Below are 25,863 nucleotides of genomic sequence, written 5' to 3'. Positions count from 1 at the left end.
AGGAGTAAAAGGATGAACCGATTTATCATAGCATTAATACCTTATGACAGTTAAAATTCCCTACATTTTGTCTCTCCTCCCTCTCCTCCTTTTTGCAAAGACACCACAGGGATGTCTTCCAAGCTATTCACACATGAAAGTCAGGTGTTAAATGATTTAGTAGACCAAAATATATCTTTCAGGAGTCTAATCCTGAATGGTATTGAACATCTGTCAGCTCTACTGAAACACTTGACACCTCTCAGGATAAAACTAAAGAAATAATACTGTAAGTCTGAGAACATGACAAAAGTATCAGTCAAAGAATGCATACCTGCATCTGCATCTGTTGCCTGCACTCTTGTCAAAAGGGTTCCAGGCTCTGTGTTCTCAAAAACTGTAATGGAGTAACTGTCAGTTGTAAATTCTGGGGCATTATCATTCACATCTTCCAGAGTTAAGATAATGTTAGCTTTGCAGAATCTTCCTCCTCCATCTGTGGCTTTCACTAGAAGATGATAAACTGCTTGCTGCTCACGATCAAGTGCCATTAATGTTTTCAGTTCACCTACAAACAGCAGAACACATTAAGTTGATGCAAATTGCAAGGCTTAAGTACCCCTAAACATGTTTTCCCTTAAAATTGGAATAGCTAAACAACAATTTTCTTGTTTACAGTAATTTCATCACTGGCTAAATCAACAGCTGTACTGTATTAATGAACTCCACTTTGGGCAAAACATGTAAGTGACCTGCCTTTTCAATTTGAAAAGATTAAGAACTAAAACACTTTATTTTTTCCTAATGCTCATGAAATAGAAATTAGCTAAACTCTCTGATAGTGCAGAGAGACAATGTGTATAAATGCAAAAATCCATGTGTGTTTGTGCAAAGTAAATTTTAGAACTCTGGGATTAAAAAAATGCAAGGTTAAATCCATGTCTGGTTTTTCTCAGCTATTTAGTTGTATTCCTTCCATAGGTATTGGTAATTCCTCCTCTAACATTTCATGCATAGATGCAGCTATTCATAATGAGATCTTAACTGCTACTACAGACAAATCTGTAGACCTCTAACACATACTTTCTTTCTAAAGTGACAGAAAACATGAGAGGCCACAACTATGTGTAGTCATTGTCACCTTATAAACAGGTCAAAAAAGTATTATGAAACATTTTTTTTGAGTATTCTAGCCCTACCAATTCTCAATTTATGTAACACAGTAGCACATGACACAGGTGACATTCAAAGCCAAAAATACCTCCCAAACCCATGTGAAGTAAGGTCCTTCTCATTTATTTTGTCACTGAAGTTTTCTAATCTCTTCTACTTGCATTACATTTTTGTATTCATCTTATTCTATTTTTTCTACACTGTTTACCTTCCTACTGCTTGTCTACTGCAGCCTGCACAGTACAGGATTTTGGCAATAGTGTAATACAAAACACACGAATGCCATGAAGACCAAAGTGAAGCAAGTTAAAACTTGATGTCATTTATACTTTTGAGTTAATCTCATTCCAATAAAACTGGGGATACTTCTGGTGTTTCCTATGGAAAGGAAATTTGTTGCTCCATCTAACCTCATCCCATTTAATTTTCCAAAACAAAAGATGGCAAAGAGAATCTGAATGAAGATATTTCACAGCTACAAACCATTATTGCTGCTACTACAGTGAGTATAAAAAGAGCAAAATTTATGGCCTACTTTTATTCCAGTCACTTCAGCATGGAAGTTTCTGGCTTCAGGGCAATTACCCTGTTTATGCTTTAGTTCCTCATAAATTAAAACACTTGCCTTTTGCCTGAGTTTATTCAATATATTATTAGTACTTGTGTAGTAGAAATTCACATAAACCAATGTACAGTAAACCAACCCTTAGTGGAAAGTTTTAACAACTGACATTTATGTCTTCATGCAATAGCAAAGCATTTTATAAAATGAGTGGACTGGAGTCTTGTATAATGTATAAAGTATTATTACCTGAGTCTGGAGCAAGTCTGAATTTTTCTTCTCCTGTGCCATGCAGTGTGTAAGTAATTTCTGCATTGGAACGAATATCTGCATCTGTAGCAGACACCTGCATTATCAGCTTGCCAGGAAGGGCATCTTCAGGAACTGAATCAGCATATAAAGTCTGCAAGATTTCAAAGTTACATTGAAAAACTAAACATATGAAGTAAGCAAAACTTGGAAAGGGGAGGGGAAAAAGGAATGATAGAGGAAATAATATTCTGTTTGAATGTCTGGTAACATACCACGCGAACCAGAGGATGAAATAACTTAAAATTAAAAGAACTTATGATTTTCTAATTAATTACTTCACATTTATTAATTAAAGGTATTTAATACTGCAGCTATAGGGATTTTTGGACATTAGTGCATTGCTCAGATCTTGAAACACTTGTAACTAATAATGAAATAAATAAGCTAATAATGAAATGTGTTCCCAAAATAGGAGTTACAAATTTTTGCTAATTTCATTTTTCTCTCTTTTGGTGGATCATCTTTTCTAGGTCTGTCCCAATCTACAAGAAATTGATAGCTGCCCTTTTAATGAGACAAAAGCTTCTAGATTAAATTAAAAATAAGAAAAAGGATTCAGAATTTATTGGCACTAAGCACTCTTAGTGCTTAGCCCAACCATGTCAGGAATGTGTATTACATTTGAAGCACTAAGCCTTGTAACAACAATATTAACAAAGGGGAAAATAAAAGGAAAAAAAGCTAAAAATACTGACTTGCCACTCTGTGTATAACTGCAACCATTTGCACAGAAGTAACCAACATAAACACCAAGTAAGAAAAAGAATCCTACATCACTGTGTACTTGTCCTTCCTAGTACAAGGGAAGACTTCAACCCAGTAATATGAAATCTGTGTTCTACGAAAAATACAAGAGAGGCAGTAACATATTTTGCAGGGGCTATCTTCCTGAGTTTTTTCCATTCCTTATTTTTCATGTCCATTTTTGCAGACTATAAAAATCTGGTACGGTAGACAGCTTTGTAACAAGAAAACATTTATGGCTTACAGATTTTTGGTGTTGTTGACTGCAATTGCAGACTAATGTTCCACTATTTTCAACTCTTTTATCACAGGAAATATTCACAAACTTCAACTAAGAAATGGGATTCAGCTTTCTTTAAAAGTTTGCTTCTTTCATAAAACAGAGCATATAAACGATGATGGCTACAGCTTAAAATAATTCTTTTTGGAAAAAAAATTAACATAGGAGAAATGTACTACAATTCTTCTTGTATCTCTCAAATATCCACTGAGTGTCAATGAATTGTCTTTGGATTTTTAAAAAATCTGTCTGTGAAGTATCTTTTATTTAATAGCAATCTATCTTAGTAGTCCAAATTTTGTTACTGGTTTAAAAGGAACAGCTATTTATCAGTCTCCTGAGAAGCAATTTCAGAGAAAATGTAAATTTTATGTATGAAAGCAGCTGGTAATGGAAGATACGAGACTCTGCCTACCTTTTCACAAACAGGGCTATTATCATTAGCATCAAGGACTTTAACCTCCACCACAGCTTTAGCTGCAAAGGCCCCATCAGTAGCTGTAATATTTAGAAGATAATTATCCTTTTCTTCCCTGTCCAGAGGCTTTTTGACATAGACCTTCCATTCATTCTGTAAATTTTCAATAGCAAACTGTCCCAAAGGATCACCTCCTGAAATATAAAAAGAAATACTATTACTCTATCAAAATTAAGGTATAGGAAAATAAAAAAAAAAAAGAAAGAAAAAAGCAGGCATTTTCTGTGGCTTTATGAGGAAACAGCTTCATTTCCCAGGTAGAAATTGTCAGTAGATGCTCACACAACCAATTCAGCTGTGGCCAAAAAAATCCATAAAAATTAATTTAGAAATTCAGGTAGCATTATAGAAAACATCATATCATGACGTACACTAAATAATAAATAAATAGATAATAAAATATTCCACTGGAAATTAACAGCCTATTATTTTGTGATTTTTTATGCATTTTTTCTTTAACTGCATCTCTAATCTAAGTACAGTTTTTAAAATAAAATTTGATATATAAATAATATACAGAGAAAGGCATCTTAAGCAAGGCACACATGAAACAAAGCCAACTAAAATTCATTTTTCCACTGAAGTTTTTAAAATTCATATTAAGACACATACATTCTTTCTTTGCAGTTCTATGGTTTCAAACACTTTCCAATCTCTTCAAAGATTAAGCTGTATCTCCCATCATTCCAGCACCACTCAAACAGTTATTCTGACATTACCCAGAAAGACTTACCTGTGATGTAATAAAAGACTTGTCTATTGGTTTCTTCTGTATCAGCATCTGTTGTACTCAGGATGGCAATTACCCCACCAGGAGGGTCATCCTCACTGACTGTTCCCTTATAAATCTCTGCAGTGAACCGTGGAGGATTGTCATTCACGTCTGTGACAGTAACTTCAACCACAGCCATAGAAGACAGCTGGATTTTTTCACCCCGGTCCGATGCAACCACTGTGATCTTGTATTTGTCTCGTTTCTCATGATCAAGTTCTTTCAGAGTGGTAATCCAGCCAGTTTCCATGTTTATGGTAAAAGATTCTATAATGTCAGGCTCTTGAGAAGGATCCAAGCTGTAAGTAACCTGCCCATTGAGTCCGGAATCTAAGTCAGTTCCTTTAACCTGTATGACTCTTGTTCCAGCTGGTGTGTTTTCTACAATGAATGCTTCATATGGGTTGGATTCCAAAATGGGTTTGTTATCATTTGTGTCTTTTACTTGAATGCTAACCTCTACTGAGGAAACAACATTATAATCTTCATTTGCATACTGTGCTTGAACTGAGAACTGGTACCACTTAGTTGTTTCATGATCAAGGTTCTTCTCAAGTTTCAACTCTCCAGTCTGTCGGTCAATCACAAAAAAGTCATCTCTGTTGCTTTCAGGAGTGTTCCCTTTAATCAGACTATATACCAAAGTCTGATTATGCTCTGCTTTGATAACATCTATCACAGTTCCAATTGGAATGTCCTCAGAGACAGTATAAGAATAAAATGGTTCTGAAAATTTTGGTGTAGGCACTTCTGGTGGGAGTATTCTAGCATAGACAGGAACAACTGACCTTTTCTGGGGGGATCCACCATCAATTGCTCTAACAAGGAAAGTAAGAAACTCGTTTTCCAAACCAATTAAGCTTTCTTTTGTAGTAATTATACCAGAAAATGAATCAATTTCTAAATTCTCTTCTACGTTTTCAGACTCTGCTTCAATAGAATATGTGATGTCTGCATTTGTACCTTCATCAGCATCAGATGCCCAGACTTTAATGACCGAAGTACCCCGTGGAACATCAGTCCCAATGTTTACTTCATACTCTGTTGCTCGGAATTGAGGAGCATTATCATTGTCATCTGTAAGTATGACATTAACAGTACAGAAAGCAACTTTCCCTCCTGAATCTTTGGCCATTAAACTAATGGCAATTACTTTTTCTGCTGGAGTTTCACGGTCAAGCTTTTCAGAGGTAAATATCTGCCCTCTCTCATTTGTATAAAATCTGTCTTTGGCAAAGTCATTTACAATGTGGTAAGTGATGTGGCCATGTGTACCAGAGTCTTCATCTGTTGCTTTAACTTCAGTAACCAAAGTATGCAGTGGAGCATTTTCAGCTAGTTCAACCTCATACTCATTCTGGCTGAAAACAGGACTGTGCATGTTGGCACTGATTACACTTATATGGACTTGGGCTGAGCTTCTGAAGACACCATCAGAAACCGACACATTAAGATTATAATGTGACTTCAGTGTCTGTCTGCGTAGGTTTGAGATGGTGATAATGCCAGTTTTACTATCAATAACAAAATTCTTCTGATCATTGCCTGTCAGAATGGAGTACTCCAGCTTGCCAACATCTGAGCTATCAGCATCTGAGGCTTGCACACATGTCACAAAATGTCCTCGAGGAGCCAGTTCACTAATTTTGGCTTCATAAAGCAATTGGCTAAAAAGAGGCGGGTTATCATTGAGATCAGTTACGTCCACAGTTACAATAGTATCACTACTCAAGGGCAGCATGCCACCATCTATGGCCCTTATTAGTAACTTGTGTTGCTTAATTTGTTCGTAGTCCAAAGTTTTTGCTGTAAGAATGAGTCCAGTGCTGCTATCTACGTGAAAGTAGTCATGACTTTCACTATTATCCTCAACCAAGTGATAGGAAATTCCCCTGTTGGTTCCAGAATCGGCATCTGTAGCGCTCACTTGTGCAACAGATGTTCCAACAACAGATGCTTCAGAAAGTGTTGCAATGTAAGACTGCTCTGTGAACACAGGAGGATTATCATTGATGTCTTCCACTATTATGTCTACAAACACATCAGCATGTGCCCCATTTAGGGAGTCAGTTGCTCGAACGCTCAGTTTATAGGCTGGATGAGACTCAAAGTCAAGAGGGGCGACAACATTTATAACTCCAGTGTTGAAGTTGATAGTGAACTGATTGAAAGGATCTCCACCTGTGATGCTGTAAAACACCTTGAGTCCTTCAGGGCTGTTTGCTTGTACGTGTACCACAGGACTGTGGAGCTGAATGTTTTCTGGTATCTCTGCACTGTAGAAAGGCTTTTCAAACACTGGCATAGCTTTACTCATAACTGTAATTGGGACTGTAACTTCAGCTGAAAATGCAGGGTCTCCTCCATCTTTTGCCACTACTGTGACCAGATACTCCTTATTTAGTGTGTCTGGTTCAAACTTCTTCTTCAGGGAGATTTCACCAGTAGGATCAATTTGGAAATGTTCATGATGTTCTTTGAGATAGTAACGCACCTCTCCATTTTTGCCTGTATCTTTATCTACTGCTGTCACACGTTGAACAACATGGCCTGCTTCCGAGTCTACTTTAACAGCAGCATAATATGGAAGATTGACAAAAAATGGAACGTTATCATTTACATCTTCTACTGTGACTTTAACTACAATGTGTGCAACAACTGATGGTTTATTTTCCTCTGTCACTTCCACGACCACATCAAAAGATTCTTGCTGTTCACGATCAAATGGTATTCCTGTTGTGGAAAGGACTCCTGAAGTTTGGCTTATTTTGAATCTGCTGTCTGGATTTAGAATATGGTAAAACAAAGGCTTATTCATTTGATTCCCTATAGCAGTAACAACAGCTATTGTTTTTGCCTCTGTGGAATTCTCCTGCACTGTTGCAGAGTAAGAACTCTGTGTGAACTTCAGCTGGCTTGCTTTGCTTTCTTTCACATTAATTTTTACAGATGCAGTGCTTGCATATCTGCCATCAGATGCTCTCACAGTTAATTCATATCTGCTTCTTAATTGAGTTGTGTTTTGTACTGTTATATCGCCAGTCTTAGGATTTATTGAAAATTTTTCTCCAATGTTGCCTTCAATAATGGAATAAATTAATTGGGAAAAAATGCCTGAATCTGCATCAGTGGCATTTACACTGATGACTTTCACGCCTTTATAAGTTGGAACCAGAAGGGATGTCTCATATAGCTCTCTTGAAAACACGGGAGGGCAATCATTGATGTCAATCACATAAATAGTAACATTAGCTGCATATTCCGCATATAGACGTGGTATGCCCGTATCATGTACTTGCACTGAAAAGCGGAAAATATTTGTCTCCTCATAGTCCAGACTCATTACTGTCCGAATGGCACCAGTGCTAGAATCAATGGCAAAATACTGGCGCACAGATGGTTCAACAATTTGATAAACAAGCAAACCATTAGATTCTTTATCAGCATCTGTAGCTCGAATTACTAATGGGATATTCTTGTCAGTCAGAACCACACTGTTAATTGAAGCTGACTCACTGATGAGTCCTGTATATTCAGCCTGCATGAAAATTGGTGCATTGTCATTCTCATCCCGAAGATGTACCAAAACTGTTGCATTACTGGACAAGCCAGCCATGTTTGTTCCTTGCACAGTAAGAGCATAAGAAGGCAAAGTCTCAAAATCAAGTATCTTCTGAGTAATGATGACACCTGAGTTGGGGTTGATAGCAAAGGCATCATCTGAATTACCATCTTTTATTTCATAAACTACAGAAGACTGACTGTATGCTGTAACCATTCCAACAAAACTGCCAATGTTGGCACTTTCAGTGATTTCTGTAGAATATTCTTTGGCTGTGAATTTTGGTGAGGCATTATCAGAAACTGTAACAAATATGTGCACAGAGGTCACTTCACTCATTGGAGGATGTCCTTTATCTGTAGCTTTTACCATCAGGTTGTATTCTTCCTGGTTACTATGGTCTAATTCCTTTGCAATTTTAATCATACCCAAAATGGGATCAATAAGGAAGGAATTTCCAATATTCCCTGTGAAGAAAGAAAAAGCAATTAAAAAGAGGAATACAGAATTTAAGGGATGACTGCTTATGTAGCTCTATACTTAAAAAGACATAGATGGAACAGAGACTATGAGCAGACAGAACAGAGACTATGAAAATTTCTTAGTTTTGCTTGATAAACACTTGTTATCCTGTCTGGAAAGTTTTCTGTAATCAAGAGCTGGCAGTAATTCTAACTTTACTTGTGGGAATATTGCATAAAATATAGTTAGCAAAGCCATCCAGGACTTGAAAATTAATGTAAAAATTTTCCTTTAGCAAACTTAAACATCAGCTGTAGCTGAAAGGAACTTATATTCAGAAGTTAACATTAGTGGAATAAAAGTTACATTTTATAATCTAAAACAACTGGAATGTTTTGGATGAGAAAAAAAGAAGGGTTGTAACAAACAATTGTGAATCTTAATTGTTTATACAAGTATTGTTTAAATGACTGATTCAAAACCAAACTTTTTAAATTGGACAAATAGTTACCTCTCTCTTAATTTCCTATTGATACACAGACAAGTTATTCCCTGTGACTGTATCAGAAGAAAAATAATGCCTGCTGAGAAGAACCAGCTGCCATTTAACATAAACACTTATTTGCTTCAAATTTTGAAATATACAGATGAACTACACTGCATACAAGACCCTGCTTATGTATAAAATATGCTAAGATTTAACATTTTACTAACCTAAAAAATGACATTACCAAAGCCATAATCTCAGCATGAAAAAAAATTCTTTAAAAACTTCTGAGTTCTGCACACAAGTAGGCAAGAAGGAGGTTTTGTGTTTTGAGTTTTTTTTCACTGTTGGTTCTTTTTGGTTGGGTATTTTCGGGTTTTTTAGAGCAGACTCTAAACACAGTGGCATTCTTAGAATATCCCATTACATATCTAAGCAGCCATTACAAGCATTTAAGGAATGTTCCTTCCATTTGCCTAGAATATCAATTATAATGCTTTAACCTCCCAGTAGATCACCATCCTATAAAATAAACCTTACAGGTCTTACATTTACTCCTACAAAAAGCTAGAAGAAAGGAACAGAACAGCATGTTACTTCATTCTAGACTGCAGGCACACACATTTTTTCTTGCCATTGTTTGGCATTCAGAAAACAAGACTAACAAAGTGGGAAGGAAAGAGAAAAATTTCATGGACGTTGGTGCCTTGCTTAGTAAATGTCATATTTCTAGAAATGACAGAAAAATCTCATGTAGTTTAAGCAAGTTATGAGACACTCAAAACCATTCATTCTTGTCAGAGTATCATAATCACAGCTTTGTTTTAATACAGTGTTAAAGTGTGCTTTCACATGAAAACAGCACTTTGGGGAAATAAAGGAAAATATTTATAGTAAATAATTCCTATCCTTTACACAGCAATTTATGTAAAATTTTAAAAAAAGCACATATCACTTTGCATGCAACAGAAACTGAGTAACCTTTTGCCTGTTGTTGTCCTCTTTAATATATAGTCTCTTATGCTTGTTACTGGGATTTTTTATTTAAATTATTTTTTACCTTGAAAACAGTATTTCACATAAGGAGTGAAATTTAAATAACTCTTTTTTTTCTAGTCATGGTACCTATAAAACTCAGGACCTTGATAATGGCAAACTTGTATGAATTCAGATTTAATGGACTGAATCAAAATCTACTTCTGTCTGGTAAGTGAACTCAATCCATGTCATCCTGATTTCTAATATTAAAAATTGCCACAATCTGAACCACATTATTGTAAGCAAGTTCAGAAAGATGTACTGAGGTTAAAAATAAGGAGCAGTTCTCTTCTGGCCTGCAATCTGGAAGGAGTCTTAATGCCAAACTGACGAACTCTTAAGGAATTTCTCAGATATTTTAGTAAGTTAGAATAGCAGTCCCACTACTAAAATCAGCCACAGGGAAGTATAGCAAGCGGCCCCTTCTTTGCTGCATCTATTAAAAAAATTACCTTATAGGAGTTTGGTGCATGCATATTTAAGTTATTTTGAGCTCCTTACTTCTGCATTATATTAAACACAAAAGCACTTGTCTCAAGCTCTTACTCAATTCATCAAATCCTTGCTTTGCTTATGCCACAGAAAATAAGACCTACAATATCAAAATAGAATGCAATTTTAGACCTGAATGGAATGATTTCTTACAGAAATTACAGATTCTGTAATTTCTAAAGAAATTACTCCTTTTGAGCATTCCAAGATGGCTTTTTCTTCCCCTACTCCTAAAATACGCAAAATGTATCTAGAGGAAAACATAAACAACTAAAGGATATAGGTGAATATTTTTTATTTTCTTTTAAATACTCTGAGGCTGTGTCTTCAATACATCTCTCAAAATATGGCACATAAACCTGCACTATCTCCCTTTTTTCACAAATATGTTTTCACACATCTACAGTTGAAAAACCATCAGGGAGTTCAACAGACTGGAAATGTAAGAAAGTGACTATACCTGATTCAATAGAGTAAACAATTTCTGCATTTTTTCCTTTGTCCTTATCCAGTGCTGTAACCTGGAGCACTGCTGATCCAACAGCTGCTGACTCATACACTCGTCCTTCATAGGCAGGGCTGGTGAACCACGGGGCGTGATCGTTCGTGTCGCTGACATTGACCACCACCCTGGCGTAGTTGCGCTTCACAGGAACGTCCTGATCTCGGACCTGCAACAGTCAGCACATCGCCAGGAATTAGCACTGGAACTTCAGTAGTTCACCAGACATTAGCAGTAATTCAAGGTGCAATCAGCCACAGAGTCAAAGACTGCACAAAAATTGAAGGTACAAATAAGCGTTTGAATTATGGGGACAAACTAAAAGGACATTAAAAAGTATCCGTGTGTAACTCACAACAGAAGAAATCTCATGCGTACTCACCATTATTGTGAGAATATGCTGGTTCATGGTCTCATGATCCAGTTTTTCTGAGGTATAAAGGAAGCCAGTTGCAGGGTCCAGACGAAATTTCTTAAGACTAATGGGATCAGTGCTGCCCTGCATAGTGTAAATCAGTTTATTCTTCTCATCTCTGTCTGTGGCACTGACTTGCAGAATTTCTGTCTCTGGTAAGGTATCCTCAGGAATAACGACTTCATATTTTGAAGCAGAAAACTGAGGCCTGTGATTATTTGTGTCTATAACTTTGATGTACACCTGAAATGATACAACGGGAAAGGGAAAACATTGATGACATTTGGTAAAAAGAAATGAAAGGAGGATATTTTATTAAAAATTAGACCATCATACTGAAGTAATACCACCTCAAGACAATTTTATTTTGCTGAGAGGAGGAGAGATTCAAGATGCGTAGGGAAGAAGAATGTCACTAAAGCCAAATCTGCCTCACCTTCCTTAAAGTCAAACAAGAAATCTATACAACCGGAAACATCTTAGATAAGACATCTTAAAGGGAATAATATTTGTCCAAAGGAAGACAAAAAAAAATTCCTTGTTAATTTTGGAATTAAAAATTTAAAATATACAATATGGATCCTAGAGTAGGTAAAAGTACTGCTTTGGAGTGCAAATTTACAATTTTAAGCAATGTTTTCTCAAGGCAGTGCATGCATAATACTCCTCCTTGCCCTCACATAAAACCAGTCCTCTTTCAGCCCCTCACATCTGCAAGCATAGGCAAGAATAGAGAAGTGGTGCAATTGCCATTAAAGTGCATTATTTTGAAGAACTGCAGGTGGTTTTGTTTACTATTCTCTAGCAATGTAGCCCAATTTCAGCACAGCTCACTGGTCACCAACACGATTTCTCTGAAGTTACAGTTAAATTAAATCTATTGATGCTTCAAATTGCATCTTTGTATAATATTGCTCACTGGAGCCAAACGAGATCCCTGCAGCCCCACTTGCTTTACACAGCACCAAAGTTTTGTATAAAACGGGTGAGACAGACAGCCACGATCCTGTTCCTGCAACAGTGATAACACCAGACAAGTAACAGGAATGCAAAGGAGTTGGCAAGTAGACAGCAAAGCTCCAGCAACACACAGCTAAATTCAGGTTCTTTATGTGCTGCACGTACAGCCATGCTTCTATCCATCCAAAGGTTAGGAGCTTTGTACACATTTGTTAAGGGCTATATATAAACAGGTTTTTAAAATAGGGACTTACAATTCTGTAAGTGGGTTAAATTACTCTTTGGAGACACTTACTGCTTTCCATTGCTAACTGGTGGAGTCTGCAGGTGTAATTTAGACAAGGTATCAAACTGCATGCAGAAGAAACTAAATTAGATGAATCCTGATAGTGTCAAATAATTAGGAAATGCTAGGGCTCTTGCTACAGGAAGAAGAAATGTCAACCTTGCAAAACTAGCATCTTACTCTAAAACTGAATAGTTTGGCACACTGATAAAATCCCTTGCAAGATGTTGCTATGGAGACTAAGGAGTTTGGTTTTGTCACGGATCAGAAACTGATTAAAGAAAAGAAACGAAGAGTTAGACTAAATATTGACTTTCAGTGGGAGAAATATTAATGGTACGTGATCCAGGATACATATTAGGACAAGTTTTTAAATACATTAACAACAAATTAACTTGGAAAATGAAGAGTAAGTATTACATTAAATATGTGATCTTTTTACATTGTCATGATTAAACAGGATGCAATAAAGCAAAATTTTGTATAAATGAAATACATTATAATGCCTCGTGGAAGAAGACAAAAAGGTCTAATACACTTAGAAAGTATTTGAGTAAAAATAGCTGCTCACTGAAAAACTGTGCTCAGGAAAATTAAAAATTATACTAAATGAAGATGAACAAACAATTAAAAAAAATATAAGGCCCCAACACTCAATACAATTCAAACTACAAAAAAACTTCTGCATAAATGAAAGTTTTAAAGGCCCTATACAATTACAACACTTCATTAATGGATAATGTGCTTTCAGAATGAACTCATCACCAATTATTTTATTAACTTTCCATCACCAAGAAACTATTAAGGCCAGACTCATAAAAAAAAACCCAAAACACCGAAGTGAAAAGATGAGGTGTAAAATGCAATGAATTTAAATTAAAATCTCTATTTAAGTTCATGTCTATTTCCACTTCCAAATGAGGAAACACAGAAACATAGGTTAAAATTGGAAGTGAGAAGGTGTGCAACTACAGAGCAATTCTGTTAAGCAAATCTTTGGAGCAGAAGACATGGCCACCTGTGCTGTTGGTAGTACACAAAACAAATAAAGAAAAATAGCATTACTAGAATGGAGCACCACAAAAATCCCCATGCAAACAACTAAGTTAAATGCCAGGAATGTAGTGACTCTAAAACCAGCATCAGTACCTACAGTACTAGCCATATATCCAATGAACCAGCTTAACTGAAAAGTGAGTTGTTGATCAGGATTTGGCATCAAATCTGGTATTAGCTAGTGAAGCAATTAAAATTACACATATGGAGAAATCCTCCAAAAAGTACTGTTGGGGTAAACAGATAAGGATTAGCTCCTCAAAATGTACAACATTATTAAATATAAATTATTAAAAAAAATATTGCTAAGAAATAAACATAGTGACTCAGTCACTACAAATGATTAGCTCAGGTATTCCATTACTTGTCACACCAGTTGCCTGGATGCAGTTTTCTCCACACTGACAAACACCACAAATACACAACTTCATATATTAGTGCAGTCATTTTAAATGTATGCAAAACCCAAAGTTTCTTTTTAACTCAAGAGTTTTATCTACACACTCTAGGATTCCTTTTTCTCTCAGTGACGTTATTACTTTATGCCCCTGCAGAAATCCTGGTGGACAAGCATGATGTGACCCGATGGGTTCCCTTTTGGTAACTCGTCTAACTTGGCACACTGGGCTGCTTTAATAAGGGCAGGGGGAAGGAATTGCCCCCTTCTGTTTGACACTCCCTGGTGGGAAGGTAGATTCACTACCTCCACTCCTGCAGTACAGGAGAGACACCTTGACAAAATGAAACTAATCCAATGAGAGAGAGGTCATTAAAATCAGGGGGGATTGAAAAGCAATCTCTCCACAGGGGGGGCAAGGAAAGAGAGCCAGACTCTTCTCAGAGGCGCTCAGTGAAAGGACAGGAGGTGATACCCACAAGCTCCAATAAGAGAAAATACAACTAGACTTAAGAGAACTATTTTTTCCAGGAGAGGGGTTAAACATCAGTATAAAAGCAAGTCCAAGGGACAGGTGTTGTGCTAAGTCAACCCAGGCAGGTAGAGCCTGACAAGTCACGGAAAAACTTGGTCAACTTTGCAGTTTGATCTGCTTTGACCAGGAGTTTTAACCAGAACTCCAGAGTTCTTTCCAATGTGAACTATTAAATAAATACTAAATAAATTTAGTAAGGAAACCCTATTTTCAATTCAGGAGTTCTTACTGAGGCTAAGTGACAAGTGCTAGATGTGCAATTACCTTTTAATTGTAAGAGGACCAAATTTTCACGTAAACTGTTAAGACCTTGAAGTTAAATGGAAAGCACTTGCAGAAAGAATTGTGAGTGCAGTTTTAAAGACCCATACAGAAAAATATGGTTTAGTGTGCCTGAACACATGAAGAACTTGCGTAATTCTAACATAACATGCAGTATAAAATAAAACTAGCTTTTGAACATTTCTCAATCAAATGACAAGATTCAATTCAAACGAAATATGCTAATATTATCTTTTAAGAAAGAGTTGCACATTAAAGAGGCACAATATAGAAAAGCTTAACATCAGCAGACCACAATGTGATCTTTGAAAAAAAATGCTCTGGAACTAAAGAAACTTCATTTATTTTGCAAAAATATGCAAGGGCTGTGTTGCACAGCTGCCTTCTTCCCACAGATCCCACTGAGAGCAATGTACACTGGTTATAAGAGAACAAAGCAGGATTACTTGGAGGAAGGACTTAAAATCTATTAATAATCTGACAGGTGAAACCTAAATTTGCATAGGGATGTACTGATTGCTACTAAGAAGTGATACGTGCCATTGACAAAGCATACTCAATGTGAACTATTTAAACATAATGTTTAGATTTTAGGTTACTTTACTATCATTTTTCATTTACTGATTCTGTGTGGAGTTTAAAATCTACTCCTGTCCCATAATTACATTACAGTTACATTGACATGTTTATATAATTTTCATAAATAAAAAGTTGTATTATCCAGAGATGATATAACTTCATTCCAGCTCTGTCTCTGTAGAGCAATGTAATTGCAGGCAAAATTACAAGCAAAGACGTAGTAAATTAAGATTATTCATTCCCAAAGTATCAGGTCCATATAGATTTTGCAAAAAAGTAACATTAAATATTCTGCAATAGCAAAACAATAGGTAAAATGCTGCAATTAGCTGTAAGCCATCTGAAATATTACTTTCAAAGAAAGAAATTTATATATATAGCAATGACTGCAAGTGGCTATAGCTAGAAACAGGACCATTTCTTTTGGTTTTCCCCCCAAAATCAATTCAATAGTTCATTTATCACTACTTAGAGCCTGTGAATAACATTTTCTGCTTGCGTACATAGGTATGCCGACTTGTGGGATTTAGTCATTTAATTTCTGTATTTTTATTTTATTTTTAATCGCAATCCTTCCAAGCCTGACACTAGTATTTTCTAACATCATGTCAAACACCACTACTGTAGGCCTGGAATTTGTTTGTCCTTGTTTTGCCTCATGCATTTGGCATTTAGATGCATGCAAAATTCTAATAGACTCCACGCCTACTATGGCTTCATTTTTCAAAAAAGCTATTTAACTGAAGTCCTGAAAGAGTCAAATGCTCTACAGATGTTAATGGCCCGAGGCCAGCAAATGCCTTCCAGTTTCAAGTCAGATTCAATACACTGCTTTTACACAGTAAGGTTTTCATTTCTTGTGCCCCTCCCCAATTTCTTGCAAATGCCATTTCCTTTTTCAAATTAAATGCAAAATTACTTACTCTGCTGTTAATCAAGATCTGCTAAATTGGTTATATCCAGTGTTTATAGCAATTACTTTGTAAGCTAAAAGCTCTGTGTGGCATATTGTTGTTCCTCATGTATTCACTCAGAATTCAGAATTTCTTTTGCCTGTCACTCCATTTTAACTGTTCATCAGCTCTTAGAAGAATCCAATGCCACATCAGCACTTAAACTTCAATCATCAGTATTTTTGCAGTGAGTAATGGAGTTTACACACTGGCAGCCATAAATCACACCTTCAAATTTGATTTTGTATCAACATTTTTAACCTCCTAATTTAAGCCTGATCTGAAATGCATCTTTTGAGGGATAGTCCTGAGGGTTATTTTAACAGATCAGTGCATTTGGGCGGGCCAGGAGTTATGGGGGAGATAAGAGAATCAATTAAAATCAGGATCATGCACCAACAGCTGCAGAGTTTGAACTAATCCACACTCCACAATCTAATACACCACACTGAGACTCCAACAACAACAGTAAAACTTGCCCTTGTCCCATGAGTAGGGCAAAAGAAAGACAAGGCAAAGGAAGCCTTTGTGCTTGTTTGTAACAGAAACCACAGTCCCTGATCCTGCCAAGCCTGAGAGAGAAAGAGAAAGACATGAAAAACAATCACAGGAAAAGCAATCACAGAAATTACAAATGTGAGACTACTACTCCAGTTCTTCTGGAGAAGAGTGCTGTGGGGTAAATGTTTATAATGATCACTTAGCTTTACAAAATGTTAAAATAACAAATTCTTTTAAGGAACAAAAAGTACACTGTGCATTCCCCAAGAAGAACTAAATGAATCACATAACTCAGAGGAAAAGAAGGGGTGAGGGTTAAAGTAATTTTCTGACCTTCCCATTCTTGGTTGTTCTAAAAGACAATGCAGATTATGTTTCAACTGTGGCAGCCCAGGACATGTGCATAAATTCAGCTATGCCAGCAGCAGCACTGGACAGGCTATCTGCATTCACCAAGGCCCTATATTAAGCCTTGCCTAGTCCCCAGGCTACCCCAACACCCTGTATGATGGCATCTTTGAATGCATTTTTGGTGGTGGGGGGGAAAGTGTGTATGGAAAAGCCTCTTGCTGTCTTTTTGAATGTTAGCTGAATTTGTGTTTCCTCTATTTTTTTGTCCTGAGAAATTCCTGCCTTCTCTCCAGCATTCTGTAATCACTAGAAGTGAATCTGCTCAATATTTCTACTACAAGTAGGCGAATTTAATAAATTTTCAGCAGGATTCTTTAAACTGTTTATGGTGGTTATCAGCACCAGAGGCAATGGCACCACAGCTATGATGGCAGAAACCTCCTACTGGGAAACATGTTGCTGCCTTTGAAGAGTCATGGTCTAGAAAAATCACTCACAATTGTCACCTCTTAAGAGAAGGCATTTCTTAAAGGAAATTGCTAAACTTGGTCACCTTCTACTATCAAATTTACTCTATTTGACCTATCAAGCCTCCAGACATGCAGCCACCTCAATAAAGATTCTGTTTAAAATCCTTAACATTGACAAAAAACATCTTCTGGCTAAAAGCAGAAGACAACACATAAGACATTAGAAAACATTACAGAAAAACATATGCACTGCACAGAAGCTGAACAAGAAGAAATTGTATCTGTAGCACAGATCTCCATGTACAGAAAAGACAGCAGCAACCCACTTATTGCTCTTTGAGTGTCTGAAGGGAAGGTCAATGATAGGGGTAGGTAATATAGACACATCACTGTCCAAGCCCAACAGTCTTTAATCAGTAAATAAAGCCTTTCCTTTCTATCTGGAAGAAAAGAGAAGCTCCTCTAAAATCATGGCTCTACTCACACCAACCTCAGCTAAGCTGTATTCTCAAATATATTCAGGTTCTGGGATGGGGAAAGACACTAGATGGCAAAAACAGGTGGGATATACATCATAAACTACTTTACTATGAATTAGACAATACTGTCACAAAAGGCTTCTGCAGCTTTAAGTGAACTTATTAGTCCAACTGCAAAGAATTGCCACCATCAGAGAGAGCTTTAGTAAAAAGGTAATTTTAAAACATTGGTTTGTCTGAGGTTGCTGCTTTTTTGGAGATTGCTAAACAATCTCTACTTTCACCAAAACTAAAATAAAGTATTTGGGAGAATACAAAGAGATGTTATAATCTAAACCTTGTTTCTGTACATACACTATGCAGAAAAAGCAGCTTAGTTTCTTGGATATTGTACAACTGGTCATCCACAGATCTTCCAGGGGGAGGGGAACCACAAAATTTTAAAATAGTTGTCTTTAAATTTCAAGTACAGTAATCACTTCATGTAGTGATTTTGGAGAAGCTTGTAAGGAGGAGTAATTCAGATGAGTAGTATAAATCCTTTTCTTGTAAGAGAGTCATGCATGCAGGGGCTTAGTTTCTGTTTTCATTTATTTAGCTGCAGGAACATGTTATAACTTAAAAACTGTTGGTTCAGACTACAGTATAGTAACACACCACCTTTACACCTAAACCACCAAACAACATGGGTCTGTAAATATCAGAATTCACTTGAATTTTAGACAAAGTCTCTAATTTAAACAAACCATGTTCATTGCCTAGGATTAAAAAAATGGTGAGAAGAAAACCCAACAGCTTCCCCATCCTCCAGCTGCATACTCTTTTTACAAGTGCTTCATCAGAAAGTTTGTTACCTGAGTGCTGATAGATCTGGTTCCATCTGTTGCTTCTACTGTCAAGTTGTAATTTGATTTCTGTTCTGCATCAAGAGGTCTTGCAACAATGATAGTTCCTGTGCCCTTGTCCACATCAAATCGACTGTCATGGTTGCCACCTTGTTCAGGAAATTGTGAGAGGGAGAAGTTAATAAAATGCATTATTGTATCATCGTTTTTATGTATGATCATGTTCTGTCTTCCAATGCTTAATGAAGGTGGAAATATATATACATATATTTATACATACATTTAGTTTAAATACTTTAGGTTTTTTTCCTGGTAACCTGATATGCTGCTAATAGATATTTAAAACTGAGTAGTTTTGGACAAAGCTGACTTGCCCGGCTCATGGGAAGTCATCAGGGACATTCTTATTAGCAAGATTCACTACTTATAAAAAAAACCAAAACCATGGAATTTAATGATTCCATACAGCAGGAAATTGAGAATTACTGCACCAAATGCAAGTTTCTTTTGGGCAGATTATCAGCTAATAAGTGAAAAACATACTTTTTATCAAAATACATTAAAATCCCATTTGACATACAGTCAAATTTTTGTCTTTTGGAGCAGAATACATATTATTATATTCATATGTGATTATAGATAAGGCTGAAAAAGCTGCAGTACCTCCAAAGGATTATCATCTTAATGTTGAGCATCTAAGGAATTTACTATCTCAGTCTTACTGAGATAGAATAGTGCTAAATGTTTAAATCCGATGTTTAATTATGGTCAAGTTCCTTTTCTGAAGCAAATTATCTTAATTTCCCTTGTGAAACTTTCAAATTACTCTTTGAAATATAGTTAAATAACTGTGTAGATCAATAGCTACACTCAGTTGTTTAAACATTTAATTGATCATCATCTTGCCACTTGGAGCAGACTGCCCTGAGAATGCAATGTCCATTAAGTCCAAATACTATTAGTGATGATGAATACTGCCATTTAACTACAATTGCTTTAGACCTCTCAATAAAGTGCCTAAAATGGAAGAATCAATTCTTATTTTGGTCAAGCCAGTGCTAGATATGGCAAACCAATTTTTCCTAATTATGGGCATGTGTTTTTCTAATTATATTTTACAAGGCTAGCAGATAGCATTCAGATATCATCTGAGTGCTTTTTTTTCCTTTAACAAGATTATACATGCTAAGCTTTGCAAATCACTAAATGCGTTTTATGAAAAGCCAAGCTTAGAAGTGAGACGGTGAAGTTCCAAATGTTGCAAATTTGAACTTAGTCCAAGAAAAAAACAGTAAATACTGAAATGAGCCCCCATTCACATGTAAAAAGGATTTCACTTTTAGAAGGTTGCATGACAAACATATCAGTTTAGGAAAGATGGGCTGGATTCTGCTTCACTGGATTTGAGATATTTGGTAATGACCAACATCACATAATTTTTCTAGTTCAATTGAAAGCCAGCTCCTCTTACTGGTCCAGCAGCAGTTTCCGAATCACTCAAATGGATAGAAACTGGACATGATGAAAGGCAGCAGCTTTTTTCTTAACAGATGAATTTTTTTAATGGTCTTTGTGTAGTATGTCAGTTTTAGAAGGTGAATCTAGTTTTTCCTTTCATAGCTGGCAGGCAAAACCATTTTCTCAGATTTCTCAATGAAGTTCTCTACATTTTAAGGGAAGAGTAAAGTGAATGAGCATGAACTGGTTCAGTCAGTTTTCCTGACACAAGGACAAGCTCTCTAACCAACATTTTTCCCTTCCTTACCAAGAAAATCACCAGGGCCTTGCCTGAATTTGTAGTAGCAGTGATATCTGGTGATCCGCTGAAGCAGAACTCAACCCAAACTTCTGCATCTAGTACACTGAAGTGTAACAGCAACAATTTTGGCCAAAGCCAAAACTGGATGCTCAGAATTGATGCTGTATAAATGTAATGATGACAAAACAAAACAAAAACGAACCTGTCACAAATGCAACCGTGAGCACTTTGATTTCCGAAGGGTTAATAAAATAAATAGTTTATAAATGTACGCTTTCATTTCAGATCTCATAATCTGGTAATAAATTATGTGATCTCAGCAGATACCTTCTGCTGTACAGTTCAGGTCACAAGCCATCTGTAAGATGTAAAATACTTCACTAGCAAGCTTGTCTCCTGGCTCAGCCAAAAAGAAAGAAAGCATGGAAAGCAAGCACAGAACACAAAGGAAAGCTGTCAATCAAATTCATTCATGCTATTAGAAACAGTAAAAGAGGGTGGTGAAGTGACCACCTGTAAGAGTAGCCCATAACTTCACAATATGATCATGTATCAAATTTTCCAAAACACTTTTACTAAGAAAACCGTCAAAATAAAATGGTTTATTTAACAATGCCTGGACAAGTTATGCTCTTTCCCCATGGAGTTTTCTGTATATGTCTTTCTAAAAAGAGCAGGAAAAGATCATTCATTTTCTGCATTAGGCATACAATAAAAATATGCAAATGTCCAACTGTGCTGCACACTTAGAAGGAGCAGATCAAAATAATACTATCAATTAGAAATCTATTCAGATGTACACACTGTTCACAGTGCATAACAACTGAGGCACGCTAAGAACAATAGGAAAGTACATCCCCAATTTAATTAACAAATTTTGCTAATAAAAGGCTCCAAAAAAAAATCACTGCTGTAATGTGCTCAGATTCCAAGAAGCCTCTGAGGCCTATTCTATCTACTCTCTTTCATCTCCATGAACTGCTCACCTTTCTCTGACAATGTCACTTTCTTAACCTTTCCTTTAATGGACTCATTTCGGTCCACAGATATTTGTTTGCTATGGATTCCCTAATTCGAATTGGAATACCTTCTCATTTCTCCTGCTCACTTATTTTTTTACCTTCTGCTTTTCTACTCCCACATCCCTGAGTGTGTTTGGGAGAACAATGAAAAAGTAGCCTCAGTTCCAAAATACATCGAATGCAGAACTTTGCTCCTAGAAGAAGGCAAGAAAGCATCCTCAACTTTTTAGTCCCACTAGAGAGTTGTACAGATCTAGGTTTGTCTAAACACCAACACTTTTTATCAATTATAATCTATTTGGACAGGAACTTTTTTTTTTCAAGAATACATTTAAAAGAACCATTTTAAAAAAATATATTGTAATTCTGTAAGTATTTAATGCATTGGCAATGATTATCACTATTATCGTAGATTGTTCATGCATGAAGCATGATTTTAGGGAAGAATTGTATCTGTTTGCATGTGCTTGAAAATTTTTTGAAATTTGGCATTTGTATATTCCTGCTACTTGTGTTAGTTTCATAAACTTTATTTTTAACTGTTGTTGTTCTCAGTACACCTCAGGAAATACATACCAGCAAAACAGATGTTTAAAATACTTAATTTATTGAGAAATAAATTAAAATAATAAATTAATTAATTAAAAATATGCTCTTCCCAGCAGCTTAACATCATAATAATGGCTAAAGTTTTCAGTAGTAACTAAGATGAAAAAGATCCTTCCCTTGTGAATGTAGTAGAAAAATCATAAATCTATCAAAAATCTAGCAGACTGAGAGAAAGAGTTCATTTAAGATTAGAAGCAGTTCATTACAAGGCACCTCTCCTGAAAAAAAGCTATGTCACTCTCCTTGATTCTAACACACTTGGCACGCAACAGAACTTGGTTTGACTACCAGCTACACAGTCAACAGTCTGTGTATTACTGGTGCTCATAAGTCTAGTGACTAAGTCTGAACTTCAAAAAAGTACTATTAATTTTGTTACCTTGAAATCGACATGCAGTCATTATTACTGGTTAGAAATTGCCTTTCAATAGTAGAGGTTAAGATATGATTTAGTAGAAAGAATAAGTACAAGAAGAAGATTGCTGGGGTTAGGAACATTGCAAGCTTTCCTTTTAGTACTGAATCAAAGGACAGCAAACTGAGAAGCAGCCCAGAGGAGAAGAAACCCATGTGAACAGTAAAACTTCTTTTTGAACGTACTATCCTGCTTTGCAGAAAACTAGCCTCTGACTTCCTTTCCTATCATACAGTCTATGAGATTGACTTCATTAGTTTTCATTGAAGTGACTCAATATTCAGAAATCAATTTTAAAACTGCAACACAGCAGATACTTTGCAACTTAATTTTAATCTTTGGTACAGAGTGGCATTGATAAAAATTAAATAATTTTGACTTATAAAATCCACATTTGCACTTAAGGAATGTCAAAACCTTACATTATTTATTTGAAGAGTGATTAAAATCAAGCTACAATGAGCCCTCCAGTATCTCAGACTCCATGCATTTGTTTCTAATAATAAAGGCCCTTAAGGCATCCTTACCCGTTATGTCAAACCAAAGTGGTGTTCCAAGAGGTTCAACAGCTATTACACCAATCATGTGAGCAACTGGGTCACTTTCCATCACCGTAAAAGAAAAAAATGATTCCTCAAAATAAATAGGCTCTGTGGGTGGGACAGGCTTTGGAATCCATTCTATGTGAAGCCGCGTAGTTGAAGATTTTTGTGGGCGACCATTATCTACAGCTTTAATCTGCGAAACAGACACATCTTTTAGGCCACAGGATCACATAAATCATTATGTCACATAAATAGAAAGCAGTAATAAGCTCCAAGCATGTTTGCTCGTGTGAGATATTTCCACAAAGGTTAAGTGTCTCTCAAAGTGCCACTTGCCCTTCATTATCTGGGCAGCAAATGGAGAAAAAGTATGCAGCACCTGATAGCAGCACAAACTGTTACCACAAATTCACTTTTATTTTGCTTTCTTCCTGAAGATGAGTCAAACTGACTGCTTATGTTCCCTCATCACATAAATTATCTGCCAAGTTCTGGGAAAGAACGGCAGTTCTTAATACACAATACAAACATCTCAAATCATCCCTCAATAAAAACCAAACAAACACAAAAAAAAATACTTCTGGATTTGTAGAAGCTTTCTTCCTTCAGATACTGCAGTCACTCACCTGCCAGCTACTGAATAAGAAATGAACAGATAAAAGAACACGTTACATATTCATGATATACAGGATTTTCACTCACTGAAAGGATATCGTAGTCCCTTGCTGCAGAAAACTTCTTTGATGAAACCACTCCAGTTTTTGGTTCAATAAAGAATTTGCCATGTTCATCACCGTCTTCAATGCTGTAGGAGATCTCTGCATTGGGGCCTTCATCTTTATCTGCAGCAATAACTCGATAGATTGGCTCTCTCCTGGCAGCTCTCTCTCGCTCAGGCTTACCACGCTCCGGAAGCTGAATTTTGTAGAATTTTTGCAAGAATTGTGGCTTGTTGTCATTCTCATCTAAGACCTTCACAACCACCCGTGCAATTGTTGATTTTGCGGGAGTACCGTTGTCTGTTACCGTTACCTGTTTTTATTAACAAGGGTAAAGTTAGAGCTCAAACTTGGTCCTTCAACAATGCTCCTCCATAAATGAGGTTTTCCTACAGCTGCCTAAACAACTGTACAGTTATCCCCTAACTTTAGTTGAAGCACTTGCCTAAAGCTATTAAGTATTTACAAAAGGTACTCAAAAGTATATTCAACTATTATCCTAATATTTTGACACGTTTAATGCAACATGAAATGCAAATATTCATGCTCATGTCTAACAGATGGTGATTTCCACATATTTGAATATCTGTTCCCTTTAGGACTTGAAATGGAACACCACCACATAACTTTCAGTTCAAAAAAAACCCCAACCACACCCAATGAGACAATTGAAGCATATCCCAAATGAGGATATTACAAGGCGAATGGGATAATATGGCAATTAACATAAAATTAGCATTGCCCTGAACCAAGCAAATAACAAAGGCAAATTTGAGAAACATCTATTTGATTTGAATGCAACATCAGTTTTGAAGGCATTACTGACGACCAAGAGTACACTAAGATATGAGAGAATAACATGAAGCTAAGCTAAAATAAATGCATAAGAAAGTGTGAATTGGAACCCAAAAAACACAAACTGGGAATAAAAAAATGGGGCATGTTAGTTACTATTATGTAAGCAGAAGTTCAATCAAAGATCAAATTTAATACTGAAAAGGAATAAAACCACCGACCCATCTGGCCAACATTTCAATGCTCAATTAATTAGCTTAGCACTTGGGTCTGTCCACCATTCTGTGCATTTCCAGGTTTCTTTCCAACCTATTATCAGAGTTGTAAACATAAAACTAACACATGGGAAAACTGCTACTTTAGGCCAGGCTGTCTGTCAGTGTGGCTCTGTAGTTAAGAGCTCTTCTGTCACATTCTTCACAGACTTTTAGTTAAAACTTTAGCAACCAGTTGGGATTCAAAATTAACAAAGAATTATAAATTACACCAGCAGGCAATAAACAATGTTCCAAACTAAAGAGCAATGAGCTTAAACTGCTATTTTATACAGAATGATGAAAGCAGGAGGATTTAGGTACCATTACGTGACATTGTAATCCTAAAAATAAACTTTCTGAGTTCTGTACATGTTAGCTTAAGGTTATAAATTAAACTTAAATTAGCATGACTGCAAGCAGACAACTGCCCATAACATTACACCATGAGTGTGACTTCTGGCATAAGTTTTGGCCCAGAACAAGTAGCACACACACGTGTTGTTTAGCTGCAGCCTGAGAATTCACACAATTCAGACACAATTTTCAACATGTGGGCACCCTGTTCCAGGGATAAGGTGTAAGCAATCAAAGCCATATGGGCCGCGTCGCCTCAGGATCAGAAAACAATCCACAGCTCATTTTATTTACTGAATAAATCTAATTTTAAAAATACAGTATAATATATAGAGAAGTAAAAATCATGATTTAGCAATTTTACAACCAATATACATAGCAGTGGTCAAGAAATAAGACAAAACGGACACAAAGTGCTTTGGGAAACTGAGACAAC

The 25,863-nt window shown here is 36.3% G+C and overlaps 1 protein-coding gene across 2 annotated transcripts in view; it reads right to left on the bottom strand.

The window, feature by feature from the left end:
- FAT1 (FAT atypical cadherin 1) overlaps positions 1 to 25,863 on the bottom strand; it is a 101,937-nt gene that overhangs the window by 23,194 nt on the left and 52,880 nt on the right. For both annotated transcript variants that reach the window (XM_059469765.1, XM_059469767.1), the window contains exons 5-13: positions 24,005 to 24,334; positions 23,285 to 23,495; positions 18,962 to 19,101; positions 11,226 to 11,501; positions 10,802 to 11,012; positions 4,262 to 8,329; positions 3,466 to 3,662; positions 1,964 to 2,117; positions 314 to 547 (exon numbers count right to left, since the gene is read on the bottom strand). In XM_059469765.1, the coding sequence (XP_059325748.1) occupies positions 314 to 547; positions 1,964 to 2,117; positions 3,466 to 3,662; positions 4,262 to 8,329; positions 10,802 to 11,012; positions 11,226 to 11,501; positions 18,962 to 19,101; positions 23,285 to 23,495; positions 24,005 to 24,334 (5,821 nt within the window). The remainder of the gene's footprint in view (positions 1 to 313; positions 548 to 1,963; positions 2,118 to 3,465; positions 3,663 to 4,261; positions 8,330 to 10,801; positions 11,013 to 11,225; positions 11,502 to 18,961; positions 19,102 to 23,284; positions 23,496 to 24,004; positions 24,335 to 25,863) is intronic.

Source organism: Ammospiza nelsoni, chromosome 4 (genome assembly GCF_027579445.1).
Source record: "Ammospiza nelsoni isolate bAmmNel1 chromosome 4, bAmmNel1.pri, whole genome shotgun sequence".
NCBI lineage: Eukaryota > Metazoa > Chordata > Aves > Passeriformes > Passerellidae > Ammospiza > Ammospiza nelsoni.
This window is presented reverse-complemented; position numbering and strand designations above follow the sequence as displayed.